The sequence below is a fragment of the Parus major genome, chromosome 3 (genome assembly GCF_001522545.3).
Source record: "Parus major isolate Abel chromosome 3, Parus_major1.1, whole genome shotgun sequence".
NCBI classification, from domain to species: domain Eukaryota; kingdom Metazoa; phylum Chordata; class Aves; order Passeriformes; family Paridae; genus Parus; species Parus major.
The window spans coordinates 51,520,389-51,540,527 of record NC_031770.1 but is presented as its reverse complement, the minus strand read 5'-3'; the positions used below and the strand labels follow the sequence as shown (position 1 = coordinate 51,540,527).

The 20,139-nt window shown below is 35.1% G+C and overlaps 1 protein-coding gene across 5 annotated transcripts in view; it reads right to left on the bottom strand.

Moving 5' to 3' along the window:
* Positions 1-20,139, bottom strand: part of VTA1 (vesicle trafficking 1) — a 41,987-nt gene that overhangs the window by 19,494 nt on the left and 2,354 nt on the right. Inside the window, exons 1-5 of one of the 5 annotated variants that reach the window (XM_015621739.3) lie at positions 10,017-13,517; positions 8,633-8,727; positions 5,501-5,628; positions 4,766-4,841; positions 1,322-1,433 (exon numbers count right to left, since the gene is read on the bottom strand). In XM_015621739.3, the coding sequence (XP_015477225.1) occupies positions 1,322-1,433; positions 4,766-4,841; positions 5,501-5,628; positions 8,633-8,727; positions 10,017-10,068 (463 nt within the window). In that variant the 5' untranslated portion in view covers positions 10,069-13,517. Of the gene's footprint in view, positions 1-1,321; positions 1,434-4,765; positions 4,842-5,500; positions 5,629-8,632; positions 9,299-9,318; positions 9,987-10,016; positions 13,518-20,139 lie in introns of those variants that run through there. The other 4 variants (XM_033512719.1, XM_033512720.1, XM_033512718.1 and 1 more) reach the window with 4 other exon arrangements.

Below are 20,139 nucleotides of genomic sequence, written 5' to 3'. Positions count from 1 at the left end.
AAAGTAATGAGTAGAAAATTACAAACCCGTTTGTAACTTATTAGAAGTAAATTACAAGCTCAGACTTCAAAGTCCACTCAGGTATAGACCCCAAACACAAATGAATGCAAACAAATAATTACTTTTATGTGTATATACATTTGTATTTCATATGCGTGCACTATAAATACACTGGTCATCTATATTAATACGTATGTTCACAAAACTTTATGTAGCCCTAGAAGGTGGCTCTGCCGGTTAAATACAATACTCAACAAGTTGATCTTTTCCTTTTGCACTGTGGATTTGCTTATTGACCCTTTTTATTTGGAGAAATTTGTATTACTAAATCCAAGCTTGAGATAACTAACCCTAACAAGCCATGAAATCTCACATGAAAGCTCAGAAGAAAGTTACAAATTATTTGATGATCTCAGTCATTCTACTAGGTATGTGAAGAATGATACACAGAGGTTGCCATTGTGCAGAATTAGTCTGTTTTAATCAGCATAGTGAAAATATGCATTCCAATGACATCCTATTTCACAAGAGATCAACCTCTGAAATTTGAATTCAATCTGCATTGAGGAGAAAAGCAAAGAAACTGCTCACTATAAAGACCAATGAAACTGATCGCTATCTAAAGTAGAACAACTTGTTCTGATACACATTCAGTTTGGTTAAGTGCATGTCCTTGGAAATCACCTCCTTAACATAACAACATAAAGTGGGAACCTCAAGGAATCCTGTACAAGGAGCTCAGGTAGCCAGAGGGAGCAACTGAAAACACACGAAAAAGGAGGATGAGAGAGAAAGAGGCAGAAAATCCAATTCAGTAGGAGTAGGCCATCAACCTGTTTTGAAACTGATGTTATTACACAGGGAAAAGGGGTTGTCTCACAAGCAGGTCTTTGCTTTGAAGCCGAATTCACTTGCAATCAGTCCATTTTTAACTCCTGCTTAACTTCTGAGAGTGGATAAACTGGCAAAGGGATCACAAATTTACAAAATAGATTTAAAATAAGGATATGGTTAGTGTTAAAGAAATGTATGGTTCTGGCACAAAGCTGAAAATGCCTTCTTAGAGAGCAGCTGTATTCAAAATAATAATCTCCACTACAAAGAAAAGAATATTTTATTAAATAAGTCAATCACACAGTAAGGTCCAATAAAAATAACAGCAGGAGAAGCTAAAATGAAGTAGAAGGCAGCCCATTGTGAATGGAACATCAAGTGGGGAAGCTGTGCTCCCTGAGGGGTGCTCCCTGAAGAACGGTGCATACCACCAATTCACCTTGGCACATCCTTCTGCTCTCTTAAAAAGAAAAGGGGAAACACGTACCAAAACTCTCTCCTTCCATTCCAATGGGGCCAGGCTGAGGAGTCTCTCCATTCTTTAAGCAGTTATGAATGTATGCTGCCTTCCACCTGGCGTACTTCCTGTGCTGGGCGTTCTGGGGGAGGGAAAAGGCCAGCCATTTTAACCACTCACTTCTGCAAATTAATGCATTCAAAACAGAAATATAAACATCTCTTCCACCTTCTCTGCTGTCATTTGACACCCTTTTAAAGATAAACAACATGTATAAAATTAATAGGTGAATTAAAAAAAAAAATTAAAATAACAGCTCTAACAAGATCTCAGCATGAAAGGAAAATGTGGAGCTCTTCAATTAGCACAGCATATCAGGAAAAGGAAATAAATTATACCAAGAACATCTAGTATGAAAGGCACAGCACTGTCTAGTAATTATTGATATGAAATAAAGAAGAAAGCTTCCTATCACCATAAATTTAGATGATTATTTACTTTAGATTTAAATATTTGAAACTTAAAATGCTACTATGCTGCTGATCAGAAATATGAAATCTTTTCTCATTATATTATTTTATAATTTTAAATTGTATTTAAATGCATGAATACGGAAAGGCTGATGTAACTGCAGATTAATGTGACTTGTCTGTAATATTCTATGTATGACATTAAGATTTTCCATTTTGTTTTTCAAAATATACTTTACTGTTCCTAGGTACAACTTTAAACATGTCAAAACATGAAAGGAAGATTGGCCACTTTGTATCTCCTGGGACTATTACAATAGTGTTTAATCCAGAAAGAACTGTCAATTGATGCAAGAAATATTAAACTGATTATGTAAATCAACTACTTGTCAAAAGTTGTATGGAAAACAACCAGTTCTGACAGTTATGAGGTAATATAAATCAAGGAACAAGGCTGAATATAAACAGATGAGAAATGTGGAAGGATGAGTGGAATAATTTGCCCAAATGAACAATGCAAATTGGGATAGCATGCTTCACACCAACACCAACATTTTAAAAATTAATTAAAAAAATTATTTGGAAATTAAATCCAAAGTTTCTAAGGAATTAATAAACTGAAATTCGATACTGTACACAAAGCCTATTGCACTGTCACCAAGAACAGTGTAGAGAAACACAATACAAAAGGTATCTCTAGCAAGATCCCTTGCTCATATTTAATACATTGTATCACCCAGGATGCTCAGGCAATCCAGGAGAAAGATCTAGTCTTCATTTTTGAAAACAAGATATTCTCCAGAAAAAAGCCTATTCTGATGACATATTTATTAAAACACATTCACTCTGCCTGAAAAAGGAAAAGTGCAATTGGAAAACATGGCTTTCTGTTAAACGTTGTTCTAATAATCACTTCTGGTCAGTCAGTGTTACAGATTAAATTCTTTCATTTTTAACAAACACTCGAGAAGCCACAAAATACAGAAAACACATACCCACAGTATGCTACTTTTAGGAAAGATTATTATGCAATATTTAAGAGCCTGTACATCTCCCCTCCATTCCAACGTGGCAATTATTTACTGGAAAAGTGTGAAGATGCTGTTGTAGCACGTATTGCCAGGAACTGTCAACTCAGCATGGCAGGAGTGGTGAGGAGAGGCCAGGGCTGCCCCACACTGGATAAAAGCAGCTCCAGTGCTCCCACCTTGGGACACAGTTGAGGCCCTCAGACATCTGGTGGTGCCCTTGGGAAAGCTTATTTGAGGGAGGGCCAAGCACCCCCAACCCCCACACCCAAGATGCTGGAGGGTGAGAGGAGAAGGCAACAAAGTGTTTGATGTCTGTCCTGCATCCTGACTGCAAAGCTTATCATTCCAGAACTCAGAAGTGAAATGCTGTTTGTTTTGGTTTGTTTGCAGTGCTGCCCCTTTTCAGAAGGCTGCGCTGTTGAATGAATGTTACTACATGAAAAGTAAATTAAAAGAATGTTGCTGTCACAGAGCTTCCTACTGCTCTGATCTAAGCTGTGTCTTGTAAAACACATCTTCCAGAAAATCCTTCTGCCTTGTTCTAGCATGGAGATATAGAATAACCACTCTTCATCTGTGACACAATCCATTCATACCAACCAATAATCAATCACTCACCATTTAAAAACACATATATGCTAAACATCCATTTTCTGATTCTCAGTGTCAAATATCTGCATTCTATGCCTTCTGCTGTTGATTTAAAAGCCTTTCAATAGTTGATAGTCCATATATATGAATTTCAATTATCTACTGAGAAAATAGGCAGATGTCATCCTCTGAGTGTATTTCTGAGTGGCTGACATAAACTTCTGCAAAAGTCTAAGACAGTCAAGTCATACTTCTCCCATCATCCCTTTACATGAGAATGAATAAGGAAACTGTTGAAATATAATGATGCTATACAAAAGAGCAAATATTTTCTGTATTTCTTGTACACCCTCTTTTACTGTTGGTGTTCATCAATCAAACAAAATGAGGGAATTCTGCTTTTTTCCAATTACAAAGCATTTCTGTCCTTGCAGCATCAACAATAAAAACCCCCAGCACAAAGTAGAAAATGTACCACTGCTAGCATTCTGCACTGACATTTGTAACAACTTCTTCCATCTTCAAAGCAGGATTGCTTCAGGTATTCTGAGGACTCAATTGTCAGTGCACTGTCCTGTGCACAGGATTCCTACAGATTAAGATTGTTTTTTTCAGTCCAATGTGCAAATGTGCATTCACTCTCTGGCTCTAGGAAATATTACTACTGGATCTAGGAAAGGATGTCAGGGTGCAGAGCAGACAGTTTTAGGAGGACACATCAAAGAGCAAACTTACTTGTGCCTCTCTATAAGATGGAAATTTTGGATTGGTAGTCTCAGGCTACAGAAGATGGAGAATCTTGAAAGAACTCTTCACCAAGCATTTTTCTTGGGTAAGACCTATCTTTAGTATCTACACTTACATCCTAGAGTATTCAAGAAGTGCACCACTATCAAAACCATGCTTTTACCTTCTTTCTAATGTTTACAAATGAAAGTAGCCACAACAACTACATTTGAAACTGATCAAGTATGACTGCACTTCAGGCACACTTAACAGATTAGGGGGTTTACAAACAGGTTGTCATGCCTGTGAATTTCAAGCAGGACATGGAAAAAAATGAAGGTGTCCCAAGCTAGGAACCTTGCATAATTTTTCCCCTATAAGCATTCTCACTTGCTCAATATAACACTATGTATCCCCACAGTACAAATCAAAATTTGAATTCCTGATACTTGTCATGAACCATCTTCTAAGAGATGTCTAGTATTTCATCTACAATTTATCTGAAATACTTAGCATGATTCTTTATGGTTTACTAACAAGTATTTGGCTACACTACTAGAACCTATGTTCTTTGAAATTCATATTCACGACTTATAATAGCAACGTCTGTGCTTGGAAAAGCAATCAGAAAATACACTCATATGCCTAACACTTACCTCTTCAGAGAGCTCCCCAAATACCGTTAGAACGTCTATCAGGAGACTTGCAGTATAAAAGGACTTTATCATGTTTCTGCAAAAAAGAAAGCATTTTGCTAACCTGGTAACGTCAGTCTCTCAGAATCACATTTTAGGAGTTTTAATCTTAGACCATATTGGCTTTTTTCAAGCCAAACATTGTTTTTTTTTTCATTTAATCTGATGTTACAGAAGCTGCTTCACAACATTTAAATCCAGCAATATTGATTAGTATCCTAACTACTATTCAGAAAATGTTCAGTATTTTTTAAAACTAGTTATGTGTTTTACACTTAGTTTCTAGTTTGGACTGTTTTGTGTAGGACATCAGAAATCCTGTGTTAACTTAGAAAAATACATGAAGATGCCATAGTAATTGCTGTAAACCAAACCACATAATGGACCATCACAACTATTTTACTATCACTGGTCAATAGAAACTATAACATGCTTGATAAAATAAAGCACAGTATTAGCCTGTGGTTTTAGAAGGCTTGCCAGTAGGTTAAGCAACTCCCTAAGGAACACAAGGAGGAGGATACCAGTTAATGTGTGAAGTGAAACCAAAAAGTAGTAGCAAATTGAGTTTTTCAGAAGAGAAAAGAATGTATTAAAGCCCAATTCTTGTTTCCAGTGAAATTAAAGAGCATTTAGATATTCACATTCCCTGACCAGTATCTTAATTCAGATAAGAAAAACAAAATTTGCACCTACTTATGAAATTGCCCAGCTCTGTCTTCATTATCTGCATACAAAAACATTTTCAAGGCGTAATTCTCCACATGAGCAGAACCAACAATTTCCTGAGTAATTGCTTCATTATCACCAAATTGCTTTTTCATCTGAAAAATATTGGAAAAATACATAAATTACTTTATTAGACCTTAGCAATTCTGCAAACACAAAAAGAACCTGCTGATTAAAACAAAGTCAAGTACAATTTAAAAAGAAACAACTTAAGCTACATTTTACAAACCTGCAGCTTCTAACATAACAAATGCTAAAAGCAGGTGAAAGAGAAAGCACATTCATCTGGAGAGAAACACTACGAATAAGTAACTCTGAATCTCTGGTCACAAAATGCTTATAAAAACCACCAACACAGCAACATCCTCTCCCCCAAAGTTAAACACAACTACAGTGCTGTGAAAGAACAGCAACAGATATTTTTCTCCTTAGTATCTGAAAGACCTGGCACCTTGAAGCCTGTGTCAGGATTCAACACAGTTCAGCTGGTGAAATAATGCATGCTTTATAAAGGTGCTGTAGATCAGAGGGATCGATCATGTATCTTCCCTCTTGTAAGGTTATTTCACTGCAGTTCATTATATCTTTCCAAGTATATGAGCCCTACCTTGACCGGTCTAGTGACCTATGGATTTACTGGAATTTTCAGTGTAAGCAGTGTATTTCAATTCAAAGAACTCTTTTCAAATATGTTAGTGGGCAAGAATCCTCAGGTTTCCTAATAAAAATCAGTAAAACAAACAACCCTGTAACAGTTACAACAGGTGGATTTACAGCTTCTGAATAGGCTTACTGTTTGCACATAAGGAAATCTCAGGTTATCCTTAGAGAACAAAAACAGGAACACTGCATGATACTAACCTGCAGCCTTTATTTTGCCAAAAGATTTAAAAACAATCTCTGAATGGCAGTTATTTTTCACTGTGCGTGCGAAGAAAATTTAATCATGCAGGCAGCATTTCCATATTTTTTATATTGCTGCCAACTTTCTAAGACATAGAATGTTGCCAGAAAAGTTACTGGATTTCAGTAGTTAAATATAAGCTTTCCAAATAGAATTTTAAATTTGAAGTTTAAACCTAAGTTTTTTCTGTATGTGGTTTTCAAAAAGTAATTGCTTTATGGAGTGTAATTTTCTTGTGAAAGTACCAAAATTAGCGTGTTCAAATGAAACAGTCAAACACTGAAGCTAACTCAGGAAGAAAACTGTTTGTATACATATATTTCCTTAACCAATCTGCACACCTCACACTCAGAGAAGAACTGATTACTGTGCTTGATTTGATTCTCAATTATTTCAAACACACAACTAGCACTGTTACATACACTTCTAAAAGTATTAAAGGTAACCAGGTAGTTTACTGCTGAAATTATCCTTTACAACATCTTACACTATCTGTGATTCAATACAGCAGTACAGGTGTTTCAAACGTTAGCACAAAATCTGAGCCTAAACCTCAAGGCATTTAGGTTTAATCTTAAAAAAAATTAAACCGCACCCCTCTGCGCCCCCTGGTGGTCACGGGCAGATGGAAACAGCAAATCCTAAATTACAGCAGGGGTCCAACTTTTCCATAAACTCAAACTTCTTAGCCCCAAAACTGCTCTATTAGACTCGACTAGGAGCGCTCTCCTCATCCTTCCACCACCCGGATACATAGAAGAATCTTCAGTATTGTGCATCAGTTGTCACACAGACAGTCTCACCACTAACCAATAGGTGAAAACTATGGATTTTTGCTGCTTTTTTAGTCTTCTCAGTTTTGAAACAGAAGGGGTAACTGAACACTGCAGATGAACTGCTGCAGTACCACAAGTAATTCAGCAAAATCCAACAATTCTTAGAAAATGAAGAGCAAAATTCTTTCATGTTTTAATCTCACCTCTCCTGCCAACTCTTCGTCCCTTTGAACACAAACCCAGTCCTATTAAAGATGTCAAATTCCAATGAAATAACACACCAAGAAATCACTGTACACTGACTTTTCCACTGCAAAAAATCAGTGATAAAAAAGCAAGAAGCACAAGTTATGAAAAAAAAAAGACAAATGGTTCATGTTTCATTTATTTTCTGAAGAATCACAGAATGGTTTGCATTGGAAAGGTCCTTAATGGTCATCTAGTTCCAACTCCCCTGCTGTGAGCAGGGATGATGTTCACTAGAAGAGGTTCAGGACCTATGCAATCTGGCCGTGAATACTTCTGTGGGTGAGCCATCCATCTTTCATAACTGAAGGCTGCTGTACTAGTTTCACACAAACTCTTCAGGCATTGCTAGACTTCGGATGGAATTACCAATACTGAACAAGAAAAGAACTGCTGATTCATCTTTCAACATTGCTTTCTGCTTCCAAATGAGCACTTAGACCTTAGAATCAATAAACTTCTTCCTTTGAGAATTTTGAAAACTACAGGATATGAACATAAACAGCTCCTGGAACTTAAACTCACCATCTGTACCACAACTTTACCTTTTGTAGTTTAACTCTCTTCTATTTAAAGCTTTTTAACAGTATCAGGTCCTTTCAGACCAGCGTGGCATAGCTATCCCTTACCCACAGAGATTAGGCTGTGCTTACAAGAGTTCATAAAATAAAATCTCCAATCTTAAAGACAGGATACAATCAGAAGTATCTTTATTTTTTACAGAACATTTTAAATAACTCCCTGGATACAACAATTTAGGTTAGAGATTTCAAAAGCATCCAAGGACTAGGCTATTAAGTCCTACAGCAGTAAAAATAACTGTACAGACTTCAAGGAATCAAAGGCAAATCCATTAAAAGTCTTCTGGAACGCCCATGTTAACTTCATAATGAATTATGATTTGTCATGAGAACATGCATAAATAAAACATTGTAATTTATGCTGTCTACACAAAATCTTATTTCTAAATTTCAATTATGTTTGTGCATGCATACATATATACAGCTTTATCTCTTTCCAATCCTTCTGCAATTTATTACATACAACTGAAGTTCATGCAGTATGCTTGCATGCAGAACAGCTGCAGAGAAAAGACAGTTATTTCCAGAAATTTAAATAAAAATTAAATTAGTATCATCATCATTTTTGAGGAAAGCAATAATTTCTACTTACAGCTTCCAACTGATCCATAAGTTTGGATAAAAATTTACGGCATTCTGGGGTTTTACTATCAATCTTCATCCCTGTCTGCATTGCATACAAACGACCTTGAAATGATACAAAACACACAAAAAACACTAAGTGATAATCCAAGGCAAAACCCATAAGCAAAGCAAAGCCCCCCAACACACCTGAAAGACAACTCATGATTTAACCACAGACTGACTCCAGTACTACTGAGCAGTGACATCAAAATGTAAAGTTTGGTCTTGCAGAGATACTAGGAGTTATTTTTGGGAGATTTATGTTTTATTTTTCCCCCATGACTATTTCTTTTAATTTTAAACTGATGTTTGTATCACTATTAGGCAATATCAAGTGCTTTTATAAACTACCACCACCTTCACTTGCAACTCACCCAAACAGGAACTTCAAATCCATTTGGAAGAGTGCATGGGTATAAATGGAACTGCATGTGGCAGGAGGCAGTTAAAACACTTCAACAAATGGTATTAAGCACCTACTATCTCCATGTACAGGCATACACAGCATCAAAATACTCAAGACAAAAACTTTATATTTAAATCAGACAAGCCAGACTTTATCAAACTTCCCCTGCAAGCAGAGTTGCCAGTTTTTAATAAGATCTTGAAAATGAATGATTAGCATCTTCTGATTAAAGATTAATTTTTTACTACCAAAAATCTGTGAGTTGTAGATTTGCATATGGCAGAACTTTATAGGCTTCATGAAACTGTGGACAAACCCAAGGAAGTATTATTTACTAGGATTAACACACACCAAGAAAGGAAAATAGACAGAAACATTCAGTAATCAAATATAGAACATTTTCCACAAAAAACCCATTCCTCTAACTCTCACGTCTGACTCCCTCTCAAGGGAGTCCTACAAAACACTTTCAAATGCAGAGTTTAAGAATCAAAAGGTCTATCTCCACCAAATATTATCATGAGGTAGTTATTATGGAATAAATCATGTCCTTCTTCTTGCAGGACAGAGTTCTACAAGCAGTCCTAATGTTCTTCACAGCTTTAGCTTGTTCCTCCCAAGCATCTCTTCATACACTAGAGAGTCTTTTCCCTTCAAATTACCTCATTAAACATGAATATAACACAACTGTTATCACACACTTATCCTAATGCTTGATGCAGAAGAAAACACTATATATGCTCAAAAGCTTCTCTGCATTTTCCATCTATTAGCAATTTATCTAATAAAATTAAATATCTTTCTACAAAACTTTGATTCTGCTGGTGAGCACCACAATTTAACCAATTTTTTCTGGATTTTTAAAGTAGTATTTCCTATTTCATATACAACTGAGTGTACCAGACTAAGCATACATTCCTTATTTGGGACTGCAAAGCTCACTTACTTTTGAATGTTAAAGATGCTGGGTTGACCAACCATTTAAAAACACTCTCCATGAAAAATAAAATACTTCTGCTCTCCAATGCCTCTGTTTTCACAATGAATAGGAGGATCTAGAATCTTCGTATTCAAGTTTTAAGTAAAGAACAACCAAGTGAAAGTCCTTAACAAAACTAAAGGAATTAATAAAGACTAAGAACAACTACAATACTTGACCAATACAAATGAAAGAATTGCTATGTAGGTTTCATCAAATGACATTACTATTAAGCTGATTACGGATAGGTACTCTTAAGCCCACCTAATTTATCTTCAGGATGCTGACATATTAATGTTAAACATTATAAAACTAGTACATGTAAAGTTGAAATTAGATTTCAAAGAAATTCAAACACAGAAATGTACAAAGAATTGTATCTAAGGCATTAAAATTAATATGAAAAGCAACCATCAATTAAAATACCATCATCACATGACAAGGAGCCAATCTGAAGTCTTCAATTAAATTGATTTTTAAGTACATACTTGATTGTAAGCTCCCCCCAACCATTTCACAGTATAATTTAACAGTATAAAATGTAAGAATTAACATAAGTTTGCTAAACCTATGAGCCATTTAGATCAGTTATTTCTTTTTGACAGATGCCAAGATCAGATATTTTCAGAGGCAAAGAAATTAATTTTAGACTGATACGCATTAGGGTGACAAATCCAAAATACATTTGATCATTATGGGATACAGATTTAGCTTACTTGCTGAAGTATGTATCTTCAGATCTTGTCCGTAACTCATACACATAAAAAGAACTCTGTTTCCATATAAATGGATCTTGCAAATGTCTTTAGCCTTGATCAGTTTAAAAATGAAAAGATCTTCTATGTTGTAACTGTTACTCTCGTGTTACCTGTTAAGAGGATTTTTTCATTCTCATTGCAAATACATCCATTTAAATCATGAAAGCCAGATAATTTTTTTCTTCACTAATATCCAAACGGATGAATTCACAGGACTGAGACATTTGTATGCTTTGCATAAAGCCCTAAAAAACCAGCCCTTTCCCCTGTTAGGATTTCAGAGCCTTAGGAAGACTTTAAGACTCCTTCAGGCATTCCAGTGGACAAATGCAGAGTAACTCCTGAACACACAGAAATCACATCAGAGAGCAACAGTTACAGAAACAAAATTTTTTCTTGTCTATATATAACTTGACACTGTGGGTGACATCGAGCAATCTTCCACATGAACACACCTTCCTTCTAACAAAAGGTTCTAGGACCAAGGTAGCCAAGGTTCCTAGGTTGTTAAAAATCAAAGTACTACTATCCAAAGCACAGACTGTCAAGAAAGCGTGAAGGTGCTCTTGCAGCAGCAGCAGCTCTAAAATACTAGGAACTGGGACATCCTAGAGACAAACTATTAATGTCACCTGAGATAAGAATAAATGTGTTCCACCTGTTGCAGCAGTTATATCTCTGTACCACACAACTGACCAGTTACTACATGCAGCCACCAAGTCCCAATTTGCATCACTGCCCATAGAAATCATTAAAATTTCCTAAAAGATCTTATTAACTAGAAAAAGGTCAAAGCACACTTAAGTTACCCTAGCAAGAGAGTCTACTGTGACCTTTAAAAGCTTTTGAAGCCTGCAATTTTTGCATGCTCTCTTCTTCACATACATTTAGGTGTTTGAGAGGATACAGGCCTCTGACGAGGCAGTTCAGGTAAAGGCAAAAGCTATTCATTTTTTCTCAAGTAAGCGGTGATCAAGAGAGAGCACGATGTCTGTGAAAACAACTATTTACAGAGCATCACTACCTAGTAGTGGTAGACTACTAAGTAGTAGTAGTCCACCAAAAGGTAGACTTGGCTCAGATACTGTTGATAAAACACCGATAAAACCCAACTGTAATGAAAAATGAGGCAACCTTCAGGTCAGGAAGTGCAAACCAGACATTACCAGTCAAAATCTCCACAAACATCAGTTTCAGTTGATGAACTGAAGAAACAGAAGAAAAGTACACTCTATCAGTCTGAATCTCACCAGTAATACACAGAATGTTGTTTAGTATATTTAGGTATACTTACTGCTTTAATCAGTGCTGCTCTAGTCAAAAGTAGGGCTTTGGGATTGAAAACTTCTATCATTAAACTTACCAGGCAAACAGAAGGTGAAATAGTAGAAAAACTGAAAGAACTAAAGATTTCTAGGGAAAGAAACAATATAGGAAGAGGAGGAAATAATTTGGTATTTATCTTTATAGACAATACTGAAATAAATGTAATAACCTCTTCATGTTTTAAAATTTTGCTTTTGAAATAATCTGGATGAAGCAATATGGGAGTGCATCTGAAAGCTGCAAAAAGTCCTTTGCCTTACTGCTGCCAACAAGAAAAAGTATATAATAGTTCTACTTTTTCCATTTTTGAGTATTACTGTAAGGGGAAAAAAAAATTATTTCCAAATGCAAGTTCTTCCACATCTGTGTCTTCTGTTATCCTCTGTGCTCTAATTTTTAAATGTTCCAAGTATTCTACAAGAAGGCTATCTGTAAGACTGTGCTGGTTTTGATACTACTACCTCTGCCATTTAAGGTGTTCTCTTGTATATCTTTTGTGTGTGCTCGATCACGCAAGTATTACTTATTGTAAAGATCCATGACTGTGACTGAAAAATATGTTTTCACCTAGTGAAGGAAATCTACTAATGTCATTTTCCTGCCTAGCTTGAAGCAAACAGGCAAATGCACCTCAAGACTCAATTTTCAGCAGCAAGAGCAAAAGATACCTGTCCTGTGTTAATATCAGTCAAATTTTAAACTGGCAATTAAAGGTCAAAGAACTGTCCTCCATGTTTATGTTGACATGGAGTTTTTTGTTTATGTTGGTAATTTCAGTAGCAAATAACTCATAAGCAAGAAGACAAAAGTTTATTGCCTCCAACATCCCTGTTAAGACAGTCAACTATGACATGAGTTCAGTTGCCCCCTTCTCCCACATTTAAAAGAAAACAAATTATTTACATTCAATTAAATACAGCCGTTCTGGTTTCTGTAATATTGAAAAAGCAACAGACAGTATTATTACTATGCTTGCTAAGTCACAAAAGTTATGCTTTAATGGAAGGGGATCAATTTCTAGTAAGTGGTAAGTAATCTCCTGAACACTATAGACGCCACAAAAGAAATCCTCATACTGTTACGTGTTACAAATGCATTGTTTTACCTTATAGAATACCACACTTGAAAGGCCATTTTACATCAAAATAATTTGGTTTTCTCTTCAGAACTTCTCTACACATTGAACAAAATGTTTAAAGTGCATGTCCCTAATGACCAGTGACACACTGTTAAACCTAAAGAGCTCGACTTAGAGGAAGTATTTGTTTAGGAACTTGTGATAAAAAAGAAATCCTCTGTGAACAGCCAAGCTTCTGAAAATGTTGATGTAAAAGACAAGTAAACCCATACACTGTAGCTACAAAAATTTTTAAGTTTTAAAACCCAAATGTATATGAAGAATGGATACAATCTTTGAATTAAGTGACCTGTACTTCTTACCTCTCTTCACTATTTACGATTAAGATCTGGAATATCTGGAAACAAACAGGTGAATTAAATTATTCCTCCTTTTTGTTTTATGCATTCAGTTTTATAATAGATACAACTACTTTTTGCCCCCCTCTATTCAAACCAAGTAGCAAAAAATACTTTTATGTGGCCAACAAAGTAGTATAGTATGTGAAGAAATTAAAGTACTAAGGAGGTAAAGGAGGCTACAGAGAGCTGATGTTTAAATATTAAATAACATTAGAAGTAGAGCTAAAGTCCCTTGTAATTTTACACACAAAGACACAACTGTTTTGCCAATTATTAACTAAAAGAGTTTGCTCTCAGTTTGTAGACAGGACATTTATCTTCAAATTCATAAAGACTTGGCAAGTAATCATTATCACAAAAATATTTTGCCAAGACAACTACAAAATATACATCTTGATTTGCTGCCCTTAATCTTTGTTCAGTAAATACTAAGTGTGGGTGTGCTGGCTGGAATTATACAGTGAGCTTTACAGAAACTTCTCTGCCTTTATTTATGTCATGTAATACCATGTTATTTTTCCTTTGCTAATACACAGCACAATTTCAGAGCAAGTATTTTGTCTCTAGTGTGTGCCAGACATTCATTCCTCATACACAGTAAGTTACTCCAGATTTATGTTTGGATAACAACTGAAACTCCCCTCACTCCCATTTTAAGCTAACTTTGTGCCAAGTAAAAAATACCAGAGAACAAAAGTTCCAGCCAGCAAGCATGCACAATAGGCTGATTCTCTATCTTCTAAATTCTGTCCTACTATCCATCCTTCTCTTTCCTGGTCTAACAGGATCAAAAGATTATACCTCTTTTTCCCTGTGTGTATTTAATTCTCTAGCATAGAAAATAAATGATCAGCAACTGAAATATTTTTTACATTTGATAGTAACAAAGTGACATAAAATAATAAGAAATAACATTGCAATAAATTTTAGGGATATTTTGATTCTGATTAAGGATGAAAGCTTTACCAGGTCTTATTTATTACTCATTCATATTCTACATCTCTTTGTCAAACCACTGACAGAAAAACATTTGTTAAATGCTTGGTACGGGGAGCCAACAGCTGGAATACAAATGTGGGAAGCAAAGGGCACAAAGACATTAAATTGGATTCTACTCAAATCCAAAACTAATGGAAACATTTTCATATAAAAATGAATTCTTGCTCTCATAAACATTAATGTGTCATATTTCAATCATGGAATTTCTGCACACAGTCATAAATATATTTCTGCGTGGCTTAGTCCAACCTGTCTGAATTCAAAGACTTTTAAAAATAGATTTAACATACTGACAAACAAACTTGGAAGGCCTTACACTGTCTCTTCATTACATGATGCTGGCAAAATTCATTAGGCTGGCAGCATCAACTGAAACTCTAAAACATTCCAGAGATATCAAATTACTTTCAAATACTTATTTTCAAGTAAAATTAACTTAGGGAAATATTTAAGAAAAAAAATACAATGCAAAAGTTGGGGAAATCAAGACTACAATTAAGAAACTCAAAAGAGGATAGCATCATGACCCTTTTGTCCTCTCAGATTCTCTTACACTACTCTAAATATTACTGAAGAAAATGAGTAGCTAACAGTACAGTATGTTACAGGCTAGACAAATTTTATTAAGTCAAAATTATCTCAATTGCCTCTTAAAACACCTGGAAGTTAGAGTAAGCCTCCTCACAATTCACTAATAATAATAGCAACTTATAGACAAGGTAAATAGGCGAAACAAAATTTCCAATGAAAAACTCAACTAGTACCTATTAAGGTTAGATGACAAAACAATTAACACAGTAATATCTACTATGAATCTCAGGAAATGATTGTATTTTACACTACCACACTTCAGTCTGGTTTAAGTACTTATTTTGGTCTTATAAAATTTGAGTAAGAGTTATATGTATAATTCATAAGCTTCTAAGCTTTTCTACAATATTTAAACTACCCATATTTTTAAAAGTTTGTCTCTACACTTAAATAAAGAAAACAAAATATTTCCAACTAAAACAGAAAAACTACATTAAACATAGAATTTACAGCAATTAAGACCTCTAGAATGAGAAAAGAGGAGAAGGCAGCTACTCTGGATTAGTTGTGGTCAAGACATGAGAACAAAACACCTTTTAGTGATTAGAGCACAAATCTGAAACACCCTCTTGCTTAGTTTAAACTGGAAGAATCCTATTTTGCATCTTTAAACCATTCTGTGAGGTGAACCAAAGCACTCTAGATGACCACAAGCTTCCAAAGTGTACTACTGAACTTAATGGCTACCAGCATCCACAGCAGAATTAGAAGTGTTGCCAGCAGGTTGAGGGAAGTGATCTTTGCATTCTACTCAGCACTACTGTGCCACACCTGTAGTCCTGTGCTCCCAGTATGAGACATGGAATGGCCACAAAGCTGACAAAAGGCTAGGTACATCTGTCACACTAGGAGAGGCAGTGTTTAAGTCTTGAAAAGCAAAGGATCAGACAGTCTTATCACTGTGTGTAAATACCTGATGAGAAGATAAAGCCAGACCCTTCTCAGGGCTGTCCAGTGATAGGGCAAGAGCCAACTGGTTCAAAATTAAATAAAAGAAATTCCATTTAAACACCAGAAAAATCTTCTACTGTCTGGGTAATCACACACTGGAAAAGGTTGCTCCCAGAAGTCGTGGAGTTGCCATCCTTGGGGATGTCCAAAAACCACCTGCACACAGTCCTGACCAACTTGCCCTAGTGATTATGCTCTGAGCAAGGCATTGCACAGGACAATTACAAAGCCCTCCAACCAATAGTTCTGTGATTCTGCAAATCAGAATGTGGATGCATCCCTTCTTCAAAGGCAGCAGCAAACCTCAGGCAGGAAAAGACAGTTGTTAATTCTGCTTCCAGAGGTTCAAGTTGAATAAATATATACCAAAAAGTGATGAATTATATGGTGGAAAAAATGCACCTTAGTATACTTACACCATATCAGTGAAATTTAGGAGTTTTATACAAATACATGCAATGCAGGAAAGATTTCAATTTGTAAAGTACACTTGTTCTGTATGTTCTCAGTCCTATCTCTACCAGAACAGATTATTTTAAAATATCACCTATGTAACCATAGCAAGTGCCCAAAATTAATATAATCATAATTTTTGCCACTACCTAGTCTGTTTTGAGGATTGTGGGGTTTATACAATTATCTTTGATATTCCTACCACTTTTAAAATTTTTCTGTCTCCACAGACTGAAAACAGAAAAAAAAAAAAAATAGAAAGCAAAGGGAAAAGTATAAATTATGAAATTTTAGCTTATACTCATAGCAGAATCAAAACTCTCACAGTAGACTATGAAATTAGTATTTACTTAAATATCTGATTTAAACATATTAACTTACCCAAGTAAACAACAGATTAAATCTAGTCTTCTGTATGCAAGCTCTAATAAAAACCTTTAAAACATTTGTTGTATTAGTAGCCCACAAAATAGTTTTCTGCCACCAGCCATAAGAAAATATGAAAAACATACTTTTACAAATGGACTATATAAATTACAAAAGATGAATATGTAAACAGGAAAACTCAGGGACTTGATCATATTATAGATGGAATTTTACAACACATTTTTTTATGCATTTCATTTCAACAATGTCCCAGTATAAATTAAGTCACTAAGTATGTGATGAATCTCTCCAAATACAGCAAATACCAGTTACTTTTAATTGTATTTATACTTCTTACTTGCATGCATCTTCTAAATTAATCATTCAGAATGCATCAAGATACAATAAAAGATTGAATAATTTAAAAGCTCAATTAAAATATTTGACCATCATTAGTCCTTCTTATTAAGAAGGACTAATTGGATTGGTAAAGGATAAGAATTGGTAAAAAATAACAGTATTTCAGTAGTAAAATTGCTATAACTATATTTCCCAAATTTTTAGTCAAGCCATGAACTTCACAGTCAATTTTTTCTTAGTAATAATAACAATAGTACTAAAAAAACTCTTAGAATTTGTATGCAGAGAGAAGTTTGTTTCACAGGTATCTGACTACACTTGCAAGTGACAAGCCAGTCACATTTAACAGATGGATATTTCTGTTAAAAGCTGAATGACTTTTGGTTCAAGAAGTTGTCAACTAGTTGTAGAATAAAAGTTGTCTCTCCTGCTTTGTCTTAGAAAACCACAAATGCTAATACAAGAGTGTGATCCGTTGGAAGCATTTCTCTGACACTTTTTCATCTCAAGAATTAAAAATAAAAATTTTTTTCATGCCTCTTTTATACAGATCATATCTACTGATCTTACATAATTGTTTCCTGATGTTTAATAGACTGTAAAGCAAAAATCACCACACTTTGCTTTTTGAAAGTTCCCGGAATCGTAATTTCTCACATGAATTCATTGACTATCCAAACATGAAACATCAGTCCTTTTCTGGCAACTCACTGGAATTCTCTCAATACTTTTGAATTAGAACATCAATGTCCAGTAAGTACAGACTACCACTTGTCTTTTCGAAGAGATTAATAATGTGACTGGAAGGCTGAAACAACAGCCATTAAGGAAAATCTTGCTTTTAACTCTAATTTTTTGGAAAATACAGTTATGTCTCAAACCTTGCAATTTTTTTTTTTAAATAACTTTTAAAAAAAAGTAAATTTTAGTAGTTTTCCAGTAAGTAAAAGAAGTTAATATTTCTTCTAAAAAATAACTTTTTTAAAAAAAAAACTGTGCCTATTCTACAGTTGGAGATATGATTTCTTCAGTTATTACAGGCCAGAGATTTTTTTATCGGAGCCTGCCTCCTTGTGTCTGCAAATAACACCTCAAAGTAGTCAAACAGTTAGATTCAAATAAGTTTTTAACATAAAAAGTTATTTCATTGACTTTCAATGACCAATTACATATTTGCCCTTTGCTAGGCAACCAAAATAGCATACTTTTCAGGTATTCCATTATATCTGCTGAATAAACTGACATTTACTGCACCTGAAATAGCTACATACTTAATGAAAATGATTAACAAATAATACAAAAGTAAAAAAAGTATCATATGGGGAGTAAAGCATTTTAAAATAAGGTGCTAGATTACCAGAGTGCTGGATACTTACATTAACCATTAAGTGTCAAACCTCTTTAAAATAATTATTTTGTAAAATCATGTCCTACTTAAAATTTGTAAAAAATAAACTTGGTTTCTTTATTTCTCTAGAGTCTGTTTTCTGGGTAGAAGAAATGTTACAACCATGTGAATTTATGGTGCTGTCACTGTCAGGGAAAAAATTAATTATTTCAATGAATTACGTCCATCTTCTAACAATAGATAGGGCTAAAAAAGGTAACAGATTATACACAACATATTAAGCTATTGTCATATTCTCCTTTGAATCTGAATACTTAAGAAAAGATTAAGAATGAAGGTTTTTTATACATTACACAGGATTACCATCAATAAACCAGTTTCTTAATTTTTGCAATGTGGAAGTACCACAACAAAAAGTGTTGTGTTACAGTGTACAAGAACATCAATGCCCAGTATTTTATTCTTCATGTGGAAAATTATGTGGCAACTGAAAAAGACAAATAATCCCCGCTGTAGCTATTTATATTGTGTAAAACAGATTAACGTTAATTAAATTACAGTTTCTGTAAATCAACATATGCCTGCAATACCAAAAAAGCAGGAGTCCTGCCTTCGCCCCAAGCCACTGTGTCTTGCTCCTTTTCTTTGTCTGTGTGGGAACACAGCTGTTTAAGCAGCAGTGAATTGGCCTGGCTGAAAAATAGCTTTTTATTGTCTTTCATCATACAATTACATCCACATTTGCTTCTAAAGCACTCCAGGGTTGGGAATGAGAGGCCAGAGAAGGACTACAGCATTTTCTTTAGGTGGCATTACTGGTTTATGCTAGCTTAATGCTCAAAATGCACTACAACACAAGAGAAAAAAAAATGGTGCATGTAAATAAATCATGTAACTGCCATATAAATTCCCAGCTTTAAGAGTACACCTACAGCACCTACGATGAGAGACGAAAACATTAACAAAAGTAGTAAGTAGTTTCTCTGAAAATTTTGTTGCTAAGCTTTAGAAAGCAAAATTTTACATTACAAACACATCTTGCCAGAGTTCACTTGCCTCTGATCCTCAAATTAAATTGTGTCACAACTCTTATTAGACATATAATAGTGCAATTTAACTAAAATTAACATAAATCAAAATCTAGCATACATATGCCCATACTTCAAACTACTGTGCCATGGCAACATTAATAATATTGTGTCCAAAGCTTTTTTTCTGGGTATGAATCAATATTCCAAAGCTCTAAGCACATCACTGTTCAGACTGATGGCTACATCCACTAGCTAACCAATGATCCCACTCACAGAGTGGCTGTGTAAGCAGATTTGTGATGCAACGTGGCCTTTCAGCACAGGGAGCACTCTGCTGTGCCTCAGCAGCCTCCTGGTCCTGGGACATGCAGGATCCCAGACACAGCAGCCCCCCAGTCCTGGGACACGCAGGATCCCAGACACAGCAG